Source organism: Ictalurus punctatus, chromosome 11 (assembly GCF_001660625.3).
Source record: "Ictalurus punctatus breed USDA103 chromosome 11, Coco_2.0, whole genome shotgun sequence".
NCBI lineage: Eukaryota > Metazoa > Chordata > Actinopteri > Siluriformes > Ictaluridae > Ictalurus > Ictalurus punctatus.
The window spans coordinates 9,114,009-9,128,832 of record NC_030426.2 but is presented as its reverse complement, the minus strand read 5'-3'; the positions used below and the strand labels follow the sequence as shown (position 1 = coordinate 9,128,832).

The window sequence follows — 14,824 nt, the reverse complement described above, 5'->3', positions numbered from 1 at the left end:
TGACCACCTGCACCTGAATCACATTTCTGTTAATGAGCACTCTTATATATAGCCACTGTTTGTACTGCTTCCTTGTCTCATGTAATTGTCTTCTATGTTTTTGACCTACAACGGAATCAGCAGATCACCATGAAGTACCTGGGCTTCGGTCTGCCACCTATGTGACAGTAAGCCTATGCAGTATAACATAATTTTTGTTTAATTTTTGTGAATCCATCAATTACATGGTTGCTCCACAAAAGCAAAACCAGGGACAGCTGGACTGGAGGCAATTTGTGGTTGTTTGGGACAATTTTAAAATTTCATTATTTAGTCAAGTGGATTTCACCACTTAGACAAGTGGATTGAAGCACATCCTCATTTCCTAGTGGTCCATTGTATCTTCCTTTTTAGAGTTCTGTTGAGTTTTTCTCTTCCTGAAGATGGAAAATATCAACTCAACCCATATGTCAAAGTAACACATTTAGGCAAATGCATATCCGATATGTATTCAAAACATGCTGCATTTTTTCCCCAGATGCATTGCATTGTAAATAAAATTTAACATACAGTAAAGAATTGTTCATAAATAAAGCAGTGGAACTAAGCTTGTCCCATAAATATTTATGTCTTGTATGATACCAGTATAACCTAGTTACCTGATGTGCCCTGCATGAATTTGTACTTGAATGAGGCAAAATATCTTGAGGCAGTACTGCACCTCAAAGGTTGCCCAATAGCAATCAAACTCTTGGAACTCAATTGGATGTAATTCACATTCCTGAGCCAGGTGCTTTACTAAAGTGGGTCTTGGACAGTTTATGAACTCAGGAACAGAACCTAATCACAGAGTCACTGCTACATACCAGGGATCTTTGTTCTGTGTGCCACCTGGAGGCTATATATAATACGATTATTATACACACTGACCAGGAGGGCAAAATGAAAAGGTCTCAATTTTTTACTCCTGTGGACTTTTTGTGCAATGCCTGATGTTCATACTGATATGTCTAACGTCTTGAAAACCTTTGCACCATTACACCAGTTGCTACACCAAGCCAGTTGTTTGAAAACTCACAATGTATTCAGATGGTTTGTGTTTCCAGTGTTTATTGCGATAGTTGATTTGACTTTAAGCATTTAAGCCAGATCCAATTACATGTTTCAATTTGTATGACCAGCACTAGTTCATTAGACTGTGGTATGTTACATACATTTCCGGAGGTCAAAATGTTGGCAAACCAAGTATGTGTGTGTTTTCTGGAATCCATGGTGCACATTGCAAATTGATTTTGTTGTAAAATGTCAGCACTGTGCTTGAAAGCCTTGAATTTTTACCTGGTACTTTGGGAACATTTCTACTGATCAGCCAAGGTAGTATCATACCTTGTTTTCGCTCCATTATTTTTAACACTCTAGCAATTATTGTTGCAAAGCACTAATATCTAATGAAAGACCCAGTCTTTTCATGCTGAAGAAGTTCCCCCACTCTGGCTTGGTTCTGGCAAGGACTCTTCCCCCAGGACAGTGGACAGAGATCACAGGGATGAGTCACTATTAATAATACTGTGCCAGAAACCTGGTGCTGAGGTTATGTATCAGATAGGACAAATACACAGCAGTGTTTTAAAGCAGCAGCAGGAGGTTCACAGTAGAGCTGAGATGAAGATGAGCCATTAGTACATTTTGGTAATGTGAGAGCTGGAAAATATTGTGCACACACATATGCACACTCTTTCTCAGGCTGCTTGCCTAAATGTCGGTCCTTGTTTGAAAGCATGCTTCATCTTTAATGGACAACAGACATATACAGAAGTCACCAGCATATCCACCTACATTTCCATTGGCGTTATGTATGTCATGCAAATGTGTGTTTCTAAACTGAATATTGCTGAAATAAGTCTATACGCTGTATTGTTCAGTAATAAGAGAACAAAACAAGCTTACATAGCACAATACACTGGCATAATACCGTCATACAGGCTTCCTTCATCAGTGAATTCATGCTGAAAATATAAGTGATGTGAGCATTATTTCAAACCAGATTGCACAGACAGGCAGATGGTGAATAAAATGTGAATGTAGATACCTTTGTTATTTTTCTCCCCTCTTGTACAGATGTACATCCAGACAACAACTTTAACCATCTCAGTGAGTCTGAGTGCTTCTGTGTCTCTGGGACTGCTCTATGTCCCCAAAATATATGTGGTGCTCCTCCACCCTGAGCAGAATGTGGCCAAGCGGAGCACACGCAGCCTGAAGGCCGTGGTCACTGCCGCCACCATGTCCAACAAATTCAACCCGAAGGCCAGCCTGCGGCCTAATGGAGAGGCCAAGACTGAGCTGTGTGAGAACCTGGAAACTCAAGGTAAGAGGGTTTAAGGGAAAGCTATGGCTGTTCTCCTTAATTTGAGCACAGAGCTGGTTCCAGTTATAGGCATCATAGGCAGTTGCCTAGGGCCTCTATATTGCCTGGGGCAACTTCAGTGCTCTGGATCAATGGAAACAGCCAATTCATTATTTTATTTGAAGTAACCATTTTATCATGGTCAGGGTTGCAGTGGATTGCAGGGCACATACACATTTACATTTGCACACTCATTCACACCTGGCTCACTTTATAGAAATATTAATGTAAAAAAAATTTGAAAGGGGAAAAAAAATAAATGTTAGAAAATGTTTAGACAATTAAAAATATATATTTAATCTAGTGCGTTAGTCACTGGTAGTGTATATATTTTTATATTAAAAGCGTAAAAATACTTTTGTGTAAACAGCAAAACCATTTTAAAGTGTTGGTGCTATTTTCGTGTTTTAATTTTTTTTTTTTTAATTGTATGTTTCATATGTTTTATAGGAGCAAAAATTGTGTGGTAAATCAGATGTAACACCTATGAAATAGCATTGTTTATTCCGTAACCTCACTTGGTAATTTCCTAAAACATGGGTTCCACCAGGGCCACTAGTTCTCACATAAATGCCTATTGAAATCCTTCATACCAAGCCTGATATTTGCCAGATGAGCAAAAAGTTGGCAAAAATCTAAAAAGGTTGCTAACATAAAACACAATATAATGTTCAAAAGCATGATAATGGCTATGTTATCCTTTAAAAAAGACAGAATAGTGGAGCTCACATAAACTGAAATTATTTTGTGTATGTTAACTATTAGTAACAGCTTCATATAAGTGAGAATGACTGTGGACCAGTTTGCTGAATTAGTGCAAGGGCTGCCCTATCTCTAAACAACAACAACAAAAAATAAAACAGAGAGCTAATCAAACAGCATATGTTTATCTATTTTTAAACTTTTATTATATTCTATTAAATTAAGAACATCTGTAAAGCGAAAAGCTTTTATTGGCTTTCACTGTAAACCACTGTTAGTTTTGGTCCAGTACTGACAGCTTAGTTTTAGCTGTTTCTCTCAGTACAGGACAAGTCACTAATGTTTCATTACATGGAGCTGTTTAATGTTTTTCTGCAATGTTTTTCATCAGTGCCATAAAACTTACTGTAGATGTGTTACTGTGTTAATCTGGTATTATAATTTTCAGTGATTCAGAGGTGGAGGTCTGCAAAGGACTGTTTTTTCTTTTCTTTTTTTCTGTCCCTGAAGGAATTCCTCCTGTAGGAAATACAATGCTGTGAAAAATTATTTTTCTGGTTTCTTCTGTATCTCATACTAAGGTGTTTCAGAAATTAAAACAAACTCTAAGATAAAACAAATGCAACCTGAGTGTCATGATGCGGAGGTAAGGACAGATGCAAGTGCAGAATCTACTTTCAAACGTTTTAATGAGGTACAAACAAAATATTAAACAAGACTTACAAGAACCCAGGGCTAGACAACCCATGCAGTGCAGAGCATGACTATATATACACATAAGTGCTAATGAGCTAAACGTTAATAAGGTGAAAGAGACATGTGACATAGTGCAGTGGCTGATGGGAAAAAGTAGTATTAGTCCCTTTTTCCATATTACATGACAGAACCCCCCCCCCCCCCAAAAAAAAAAGGGGGCTACTCCCAGAGCACCAGAATACACTCCCTCTCCTGGCGGTTCTGGCTCTTTGTGCAAAATGTCTTACGCACCACAGAGAGACAACCTGATAAACCCGGCTTGACTCGAATGAGGAGCAATGGCTACTGCACAGCCAGCAGGTGGAACGAAGCTTAAGGCAGAGCCTGAGGGGGAAACAACGTTCCCCATTGTGCTAGAGGGCGGAGCAAAGTTCTCCACGAGGCCAGTGGGTGGAGCAAGGTTCTCCGTGAGGCCAGGAGGAGGAGTGATGTCCTCCGTGGAGCAGAAAGGGGGAGCAACATACAGTGTGAAGCAAAGAAAAAGACTGACGTCTTCAGCAGAGCAGGAAGGCAGAGCGATGTCCTCAGCCAAGCAGGATGACGGAGCGATGTCCTTAGTGGAGTAGGAAGGCGGAGCGACATCCAAAGTGGAGCCTGGCATAGCGACACCCGAGGTGGAACAGGGAAGAAAAGTGTAGCTCTTGGCTGCACTGGGAGGTGGAGCAACATCTTCAGCTGAACAGGGAGACTGAGCAGCGTCCTCAACTTAACAAGGATGCTGAGTGACATCCTCAGATGAACAGGGAGCCTGAATGACGTTCTCCGTCGACCAGGCAGGCTGGACTAGATCCACAGTGGGAGGGAGGGTGGGAGATAGTTCCATCTTGATTGGAAGGCTTCCTTATGTATACCCCATGAAGGAGTGCATCATGTTGAGCCATTCCCTATTGTTTTTTATGAAGGAAAATTTTCCCTCCTTCTCCCACCTCAGCTTTAATTTTTCATACAGGGCCTCTTGGACCCTGAAAAATTCTGCTGCATCCATGCTGCGGTCTTGCATTCTGTCACGATGCAGAGGTAAGGACAAATGCAAATGCAGAATCTCCTTTCAAATGTTTTAATGAGGTACAAACAAAATATAAAACAAGACTTAGAAGAACCCAGGGCTAGACGACCATGATACAGAAAGATAAACAAAACAACGCAAGACAACCCATGCAGTGCAGAACGTGACTATATATACATAAGTGCTAATGAGCCAAACGTGAATCAGGTGAAAGAGACATGACATGGTGCAGTGGCTGATGGGAAATGCAATTTTAGTCCCTTTTCCCATATTACATGGCAATGAGGAAACACAAAATACAGTTTTTAAATGATAATGTTATTTATTGAAGCAAAAAAGTTATCCAATACCAACTGGGCCTGCATGAAAATGTATTGGCCCCCATAGTTACTAATTCCCCAAATCTATAACATTGCATTCATAATGGGGTTCAGCTGGACTAGATGCAACCAGGCCTGATTACTGCAAACCCTGTTCAATCAAGTCAACACTTAAATAGAACTTTTGTAAACAGCATGAAGTTGGTTAAAAGGTCTTACCCAGTAACACACTATGCCAAAATTGAAAGAAATGATGATGAGGAAGAAGGTGATTGAAAAACATCAGTCTGGGAAGAGTTACAAAGCTATTTCAAAGGCTCTTGGACTCCAAAAAAACACAGTGAGTGTCATTATCTCCAAATGTAGTAGTGAACCTTCCGAGAAAGGGTCAACCTTCCAAAATTCCTCCAAGTGCACAGCAACTACTCATCCAGCGAGTCACCATAGAGCCAAGGACAACATCAAGGGAATTACAGGGTGCTCTTGCATCAATATAATTCATAACTCCACTATCAGAAAGACACTGGGCAAAAATGGCATCCATGGAAGAGTGGTGCGGCGAGAATCACTGCTAACCCAGCAGTCTCATCTGAATTTTGCTAAAACACACTTTGATGATCCTCAACCATTTTGGGAGAATGTTCTGTGGACTGATGAATCGATAGTGGCACTGTTTGGAAGATATGGGTCTCATTACATCTGGCATGAACCAAACACAGAATTTCACAAAAAGAATCATACCTACTGTCAAGTATGCTCATAGAAATGCGATGGTGTGGGTATGTTTTGCTGCTTCAGGGCCTGGGTAACTTGCAATAGTTGAGGGAAACATGAATTCTGCTCTCCAGAAAATCCTAATACCGGTCTTCATTCAGTATGTTGAAACTCAAGCGCAACTGGATTATGCAGAAGGACAATGATACAAAGCATAGGAGTAAATCCTAGTCTTAGAAGTAAGTGAAAGACTTATCGTCTGGGTTACGCATGTAAACCTGTTCCCTGAGAAGGGAACGAGATGTTGCGTTTAGCATAACACAATGGGAGAGTCCTTGCGTGCGACCGGCATCTGAAGCTTGTGTAAAATTATGCCTATTTATAGGTCTGCTGTGATCAGGTGACGTGGCAATTAAGCCTGTAGCGTGATTATATATGGCACCTGTGAACTGCGCCATCAGCCTCTCTTATCTGAAGCGAAGATGACAAAGCTAAGGAACGTCTCATTCCCTTCTCAGGGAACAGGGTTACATGCAGAGCCCAGAAGTTCCCTTTCAAAGGGAACTCCACATTGCGTTTAGCATAACACTATGGGAACGAGAATACCCACTCCGTCATACCGAGGGTATGGCCTGTTCAAAATGACCCAAACCCGAGGGTCACTGCAAGACACTCGAGCCCGGGGCGAAATGAATATCCAGGCTGTAATATCGTATGAATGTATGTGGCGTAGACCACCCTGCAGCAGCACACACATCCTGTAAGGATAGTCCGTTGGACAAAGCCTTCAAGGAGGCGATCCCCCTAGTGGAATGAGCCCTTATTCCCAGAGGCGTAGTGAGACCGCATGCCTCATAAGTGATAGAGATTGCTTCCACTGTCCAATTAGAGATGCACTGCTTTGACCCAGCGTCACCTCTACTGTCGCCGCCAAGCAGACCAGCAACTGCTCCAACTTACACCACTGGCCGGAGCGGTGGACGTAAGTACAGAGAGCCCTTACTGGACACAGCAGGTGCATTCTCTCTTGTTCCGGTGTGAGGAGCAGAGGAGAGCAGAAAGCCTGCAACACCACAGGCTGGGCAGCAGATGTAGGCACCTTAGGAATATAATCCGGCCTAGGATACAGGAAGGCCTTGGCTAATCCAGGGGTAAAGTCAAGGCAAGAAGGGGCAACAGAGAGAGCTCGTAGATCTCCTACTCACTTGAGAGATGTCAGAGCTAGCAGAAAAGCTACCTTTAGAGTCAGAAGCTTCCCAGAGGCTGACTCTAAGGGCTCACATAGGGCACCTGACAGACCTGCCAAAACCACAGAAAGGTCCCAGGAAGGTATGCGTGGCCTGCAGATGGGCCTCAGCCGCCTGACAGCACGCATAAACCTTGAAGTTAGAGGATGTTGCCCCACAGAGGCTCCATCAACAAGGGCATGGCTGGCAGAAATGGTGGCACGTAAACCCCGATTGTAGAAGGAGCCCACCCCGCTGAGAAACATCCTTGTAAGAACGCTATTGCACAGTTCACTGGATCTAGTTGGCATTCCTCACACCACAAGATAAAAAGCCGCCACTTGAGCACATACAATTTCCTTGTGGTTGGTGCTCTAGGGTTCAGCATGGTCTCTACAACCTCAGTTGAAAGACCAGAATCTATGAGCTGGTGCCCCACAGGGGCCAGACCCACAGTTTCCATAGTTCCAGCTGAGGGTGATAAATCAGCCCTCTGGCTTGAGACAGTAGATCCCTGTGGATGGGAATCTCCTAAGGAGTGCCATCTAGCAGGGATATTATCTCTGAGAACCATATTCGAGCTGGCCAATAAGGTGCTATTAGCAGCAGACGTAGACTGTCTTTGCAAACTCTCGCTAGAACTTGTGCGAGCAGAGTGATCAGGGGAAAAGCGTACAGATGTGACCTCAGCCACATATGCACCATGGCGTCCAGCCCTAATTGTGCGCAAGGAGTGAGGGCGAACCACAGTGGGCAGTATGTTGTCTCCTTGGAGGCGAACACATGCAGTCTCGCAGTGTCAAGCAGTCTCGCTTGGCCAAACCTGCGCCATATTGACTCCACCACTTGTGGATGGGGCCACCAATCCCTGGGCCTCATCCCCTGCCTCAACAGGATGTCTGCCTTCACATTCCAGTTGCCCAGAATGTACACTGCACTCACTGCCAAATCCTTCCCTCTGCCGAGAGAAGAATTAGTTGTGCCTGCCTGAACAGGGGGCACAGACATAATCCTCCCTGGTGGTCAATGTATGAGACCACCACTGTGTTGTCTGTAAACACATGGTGACCTCTCAACTGATGTTGGCTGCTGCTGCTGCCATAAGCTCCAATAGTCTCTCCTAGAGACTAGAGGGGATGCCAAGATCCAACTTTATCTTGCTCAATGTTGAGGGGATTTACCCTACACATGTTGGGGATAGAAACGCCCTCATAGTAGAAGAATCCTTATAATACCTAAAAAAGTTGTCCACTGCACTAGAGAAAGCATACTTTTCTGAGGTTCTACCTGAGCCCCAACCTCTTAATGTGGGAGAGAACAACATCTCGATGTTGAACCAGCAGTTCCCTGGATCGTGCCAGTTCCCTAGATCGTGCTGGATGACTATTAACCAGTCATCCAGGTAGTTTAGTACACGGATGCCCTGGAATCACAATGGAGCCAGAATGACATCCGTGCACTTTATGAAGGTGCGAGGGGATAAAGCTAGCCCGAAAGGAAGAACCCAATCTTGGCTATGTGTAAATATGCACCGTTTAGATCTTTCATCACAAACCAGTCCTCAAGCTGAATCTGTGGAACAATAAGTTTGGGTGTCAGCATCTTGAATCTGTATGTCCGACGAGTACAGTTCAGATGATGCAGATCTAAAATTGGCCGCATACAGACAGAACCCATGGAGACACATTTGGCAGTAGTTACCATGCTGCCACATGGTATTTTAGTGACATTAACTATTCCACATTCTATTGGAGGGAATGCATCAGGTTTTCATTGCCATGTGACAGCTCGCTGACCAGAGAACACTGAAAACCTGGCACAGCCTTGGCTAGGGGAGGCCCTACAGTAGCACTGGGGGCTAACTGCCCTAACAACCACATGTCCCCTGATACATCTCTCCACGGCCCCTCAGGACCACTCTTCTTTGTCTGCTTGGCCTTTATGACCATTCTCAGGTCAGACCTAGTAGCAGGCCGTGACTGTGGCTGCCCGGCTCCCCTGGCTGTCTGCGGGGGTTGGCGGGCTGCCATACTCACCTTCTGTGTCTCCCTCGCACTAGCGCTGGCCCAGGCTCCACTCGTGGATGCCCGGGTAAATTTGACACAACAGGGAAGGAACTGGCTGAATGTGTCGAAATCACTCAGCAGGTCTGCTTGGTAGGCCTGCAACAGTCTGCAGTGACCCACAAGCAAGACTACTACTGCATAGGCCTTGCCCACCAATGCCACAGTGGCCATATACGGTGGCTTGTATGGCAAAGCATGCCCTCCTAAATTACCTTCCGTCGATGGAGAGAGGTCGCTTGCAAGTGCCTCCTCCACCTTCAGCATAGCTAAAAAGCCATGCCATTCATTCCCCATAATGGCCGAATAATCCAACATCATGGGGTTATAAATACGGCTTAGAATGGTTTTCCCCTAGAAGCCTGATATTTTGTCATGCACTTCTGGAAGAAAGGGGAGTTTTCTGCATTGTGAGGGATTTACTTTCACTGCCGAGAAAAAAGCTCATCCAGCCTTTGTAATCACTTCAAGCAGCTCTTTATATGCTGCTCTCAGTTTTTAGCACATCCTTCTGGCTCCTCAGAGTCAAGAGAGCAATTATTACTATTATTATTGTGTGTTTTTTTCTTTTTTTTTGGCTTTCCATAGCGGAAGGAGGAGTCGCGATGCGAGCTCCAAAATCCAGCGGAGAGATCTCTTGCTCCTCTTCTGGATCCATAAGAGATCCCCCCTTACCTGAGACAGCTAGCTGCCTCGGCAGCGGCCAGAAAGGTCTGCGAGGCTCTGAAACTCAACTTGCTTTGGCTTCCGAGAAGAGAGCTAGTTGCTAGCAGAGCTGCCTAAGGTAGATATTATAATGCACTAGACACTACACACAGAAAGTTTAATGGCCACGTCACCTGATCACAGCAGGACTATAGGCATGATTTTACACAAGCTTCAGATGCCAGTCGCACGCAACGGCACTCCCATAGTGTTATGCTAAACGCAACGTGGAGTTCCCTTTCAAAGGAAACTCCAGTTATCAGAAGCGTTTGGTTGCAGTTATTGCTGCTAAAGGTGATTTTTATTTTTAAGGGGGAAATTAGTTTTTCACATGGGTGATAAGTGTTGGATAACTTTATATATATATATATAAAATATTGTGTGTTTACTCAGGTTGCCTTTTTTATGTTTTTTGTGTATTATTTTATGTTTTTGATGCATTTTGTTTGAAAATCTATAACTATTTAGTATGAGATATACACTAACACAGAAGAAATCAGGATGGGGCAAATACTCTTTGACAGCACTGTAAGTTTAAATAAAAACATTGCACCGTGGCATAATGGATTCCATTGTGTCCAGTGCTGTGCTAAAGAGCGCTTTCATTACCACTCAGTTTCATCTGACAAAAAGCCAATCCAAACGCATGCAATCTGACAAAAGGCCGATACAGACACGTTTCAGATGCCACTGAGGCCAGTAGTGAGCGTGGCAGTCATTATCACTCTGGAAAAACCTCCCAGATGACACTGTAGACAAGGTATGCTTGAGCCAAGGAAGCTGGTCATTATGTGGAATCTGTTGACAGTCATGAGCTTCTGCATTGCTGAGTTCTCAGTTCCAGAATCAATTATTTCAATTGTCCACACATGAGTGCATTTTAAGAATTGGTATTCCTTAAATAGTACAGTATGACACACATGTTAATTTTTTATTTTATAACACGTTAATTATTTATTTGTTTATTTATTTGTTTATCTTTTTTATATTTAATATGGAAATTAAATTCTTTAATTAGGGAAAAGGCAACTAATTGACTACTTTTTTTTTTTTTGCAATTATTACTCGACTAGTAAAAATTAATAGTCATGAATACCCAAACACAAACACACACACACACACACACACACACACACACACACACACACACACAGAACACCAAAAAATGTTTAGCTGTGCTGAGTGATGAGATTAATATGTGGTTTAGGGATGTAACCAATTCTGAATATATTATTCAGAATGAACAGATAAATTATTCTACACAGATACAAATAATACATTTATTTTGCCAGAAAGGTTCACCTAGCATCTGGTAGAGAATAGGAGTGTGCATCAGGACTGGGATCACAACTGAAAAGTCACATTAATGGGAGGTTTATGCTGTCATGCAAGTGACCCGTCTGATATGAAGTTCATGGGTCAAAGGAAGACCACATTAATTAACATGAACCTGAACAATGCATTTATGTTGTTCATTTATTCATCCATAGTAAATGCCTAGTCAGGATTGTGGTGGTTTAAATTTGGCTACTAGGTTGTTTATATTATAGGAAATAAAACAAACTAAATTCATTGTAAAAATGCCATGGGCAGGTGCAAAGAAAAACAAGGGGAAAAAAAGAATGATTAAAACTTTTCCTGTTTAGGCCACACCCATTGTGGGTTTAACTTTCAATACATGCTGTATACAGACACAAATATTTGGAGCACTAAAGAGATATAGATACATATACAGGCATAGCAATATACCCCTAATGTAAATGCTGGCTTTGGTCCAAAATCAGAAAGTAGGATGAAATTTCATTTGAATCAATGTATCAGCAAATCACTGGAAACATTATCTATTAAAGACATCTAAACTGGGTATCCAACTGATCCAGGTTTTTCCAAGAATACTGTATGAGTTCCCATTTTACTTTTCCTAATTCTGTGATGAAAATAACCTTAATTTAAGGAGCAGGGCATCTGTCATTTAAGCAATCATCATTCCCATCTAGCAAATGTTGAATTGGCTCTTTAATACACTGCTTACCATCTCACAATGTGGCAGATGATTTGCTTTTCAAACATTACTAACAGCTAGTAAAAGGTTAAATTGGCAGTCTGATTCACTATTTGGGCATGGTCCAGTGTAAATTACCAAAAGGCAAACTGGTTTATTCTCAGTAGCACTACTGAGTCTCTCACTGAGTCACTAATTTGAATATGTATCAAACCATGCAGCAGACAGATGGGCTGTGCAAAACAGCAATAAACAAACCATAAACAGCTGAATCAGCGGTAACAACTTTCTGTGATTATGTGTACCCACTCCTCCAACCTGTACAGGCAGAGATAGGAAAGGCTGTGGAAAGAGATAGCTTCCATTTTGTAGAAAATTTACACTTGGGGTAAATGCTCCTAAGTAATACTATAGACTGTCACACACTCAGTATACAATATAATAGTATATAATAGTATAACTAGTGACAAACCCATAAAAGTATGTGTCACTAATGCGCAGGTAATTTTTATAAGTACTTATATACCTCTACCAAAGACAATTTGAAGGAAAATTTAAATTCTGATTTGACATTTTCCCATTGAAATATCCATGACACCAACAACCTGCATGGTTTAGAGATAAATATATCATGCTGTCTCCTCTTTTTCAGGACTTAGCCCCAAACAAACATACATCAGCTATAGCAACCATGCAATCTAGCAAAAATGAAAAAAAGGCCTAAGAGTCCTAAGAGTGACTTGTGGAAGACAGCCTCTTAAGGTGAACCAATCTTCTGGTTTCCAGATGGTGGAGAGATTTGAACACAGCCCGCTGACTCCATCCATACCTTCTGGTCTAAGAAGATCATGAGAAGACCCTGGGGGAAAAGTGGGAAGTCCATGGTGTTTCAGTAATGGTACTGTATGTTACATCAATATCTGGTATCCGGCAGAACTGAACCCATGCTGGAGCTGTCTGCAAAATCCCATTACAACTTCTTTTATCATCTATCTTATAATTTGATGTCATTGCTGAAGTGACACCAAAATAACGACCAGGCTTCGACATATCACTTTCAGGTTTTCACACATAGGGGGAGTGGCTGAGATCTCTTTTTCCCAGCAGGGGTTCTCATGTTTTCCTCTTGGTGATGGCGACAAGAGCAAAATCCATTGTTTACAGATGTTGAGCATGCTGGTTTGGTTTGGGCATCCTGTGTTGTGTTTTTTATTTTCTTTCTTTCGTTTTGTTAACATTTCTGGAATGCATTTAAACCATGTTGCTGTGCTTTTATCACACTATGAGCCCTTATGATAAACTGTTTTAGGTGTAAGGAGTTTTGGGGTAATGTTCGCTTGTGCTTGAGTACCAACCCTTTATGAAGTCTAACTAACTAACCTGCGCTGTTGTCCAAAACACTCGATAGCTGTCACTGCCAACTGCTTTGGCAAAATGCAAAATCACAATTTAGTACTTAGCTCATTAAAGAGTATTTTACTCCTTGAGACCCCTTGTTGATTAAATACTCTTAGAGATGATTCCAGTACTGAAAAACTAAAACCACAAATTTCCTATTCTTATGAGCAATTTGAAAAGAGAAAATTAAAAACAGGATGCATAAAGCTTACATGTGACAAGAACCGGAAAAAAAGATATTAATTTAAAGAAATGTCAAGTGATATATTGCAGCACTGCATTTTGTGGATGTCCTGTGAAATTAAGACTTACCGCCTATGATTTCTCCTCTGTTTATTTTTGCACTATTTGTGTTGCTGAATGAAATATGTTCATATTGACCGTGCTAAATAGCAATTTAATGTGTGTTCCGGTAATGTTTGCATTTGTCTAAAAAAGAAAAAAAGAAGAACAAGAAGAAGAAAAAGAATATATATATTTATATATATATATATATATATATATATATATATATATATATATATATATATATATATATATATATAAACGGTGCCTGTACTGAAGTATTTGTAAAATATGAAAATTGAGGTATGTGAAGCATGATCATTTTTATACATAAGTTGTTTCTAATAAAAAATGTTTTTTCAAAATTTACTGTATATTTTTATATGTCCTTCATGGATCAATGTGATTTTTTTCATTAATGAAAAATAATTACCTTGTCAGATGAATAATCTAATTCATATTCATCTGCCAGATTAATGACACTGAAACTGTTGGATTGAATTAGAGTTGTATAATACTGTGATTATGGTGTGTTCAGACTGTGCAGTAAGAGTTATTCATGCGACTAAAATCTGCAATGTCATAAAAAATAAGGAAAGCAGATTATTTATTTTAATGCAACTCTAATCTCCTTTATATACTTTCATGAAGAACATTTTTCGCCTCTTTTCTATCAAGAAGAACATTTTCTGTCTCATTAATGGTGATTAAATACTCAGGTAGACCGAAGAGGCAACAAAAGGGGTATTAAAGAAATGTGTTTAGGTAGAGATATATATTTTGGAGGAAGTGGCCGTCCATCATAGAGTGAATTTAAAAAGGCCCATTAGTATTTGAGAGTTATGTGGGCCATCAGTTCAAACAGTGCAGAAGCAGACAGGTGCTATAAAGTAGAGCTATGGTAGTGAGGCTCGTTGATGTAAAACAGCACAGCTAGAGATAAATTACTACCCACATCTGACTTATTTAGGTCCTGCTATAATATAGGGTATAAAACAGGAGTCTGATTGGAATGTTAATACATCTTTCAAACATGACAGCACTGTGGATGTAGGGAAAAAGCAAAGTAAAGGCAACAGAAGATCCAGTGTTAGAATGTAGTAAAATGTATTATCATATTTGGAGATGTATAATGAATTGCAAATGAAATGAACTCTACAGTAGTGTATTTGATGTTATTATAACTTGTTTATGCATATTTCAGTTGTTCATTTGAGTATACTTGTTAATTTAATCACAACAGGTATGTTCACTGACATGC

At 41.1% G+C, this 14,824-nt stretch overlaps 1 protein-coding gene across 3 annotated transcripts in view; it reads left to right on the top strand.

The window, feature by feature from the left end:
- grm4 (glutamate receptor, metabotropic 4) overlaps positions 1 to 13,734 on the top strand; it is a 201,008-nt gene extending 187,274 nt beyond the window's left edge. For 2 of the 3 annotated variants that reach the window (XM_017480466.3, XM_053683601.1), the window contains 2 exons: positions 2,098 to 2,347; positions 12,533 to 13,734. In XM_017480466.3, the coding sequence (XP_017335955.1) occupies positions 2,098 to 2,347; positions 12,533 to 12,582 (300 nt within the window). In that variant the 3' untranslated portion in view covers positions 12,583 to 13,734. The remainder of the gene's footprint in view (positions 1 to 2,097; positions 2,348 to 12,532) is intronic. The other variant, XM_017480467.3, reaches the window with a different exon arrangement.
- Positions 13,735 to 14,824: the final 1,090 nt, after the last annotated feature.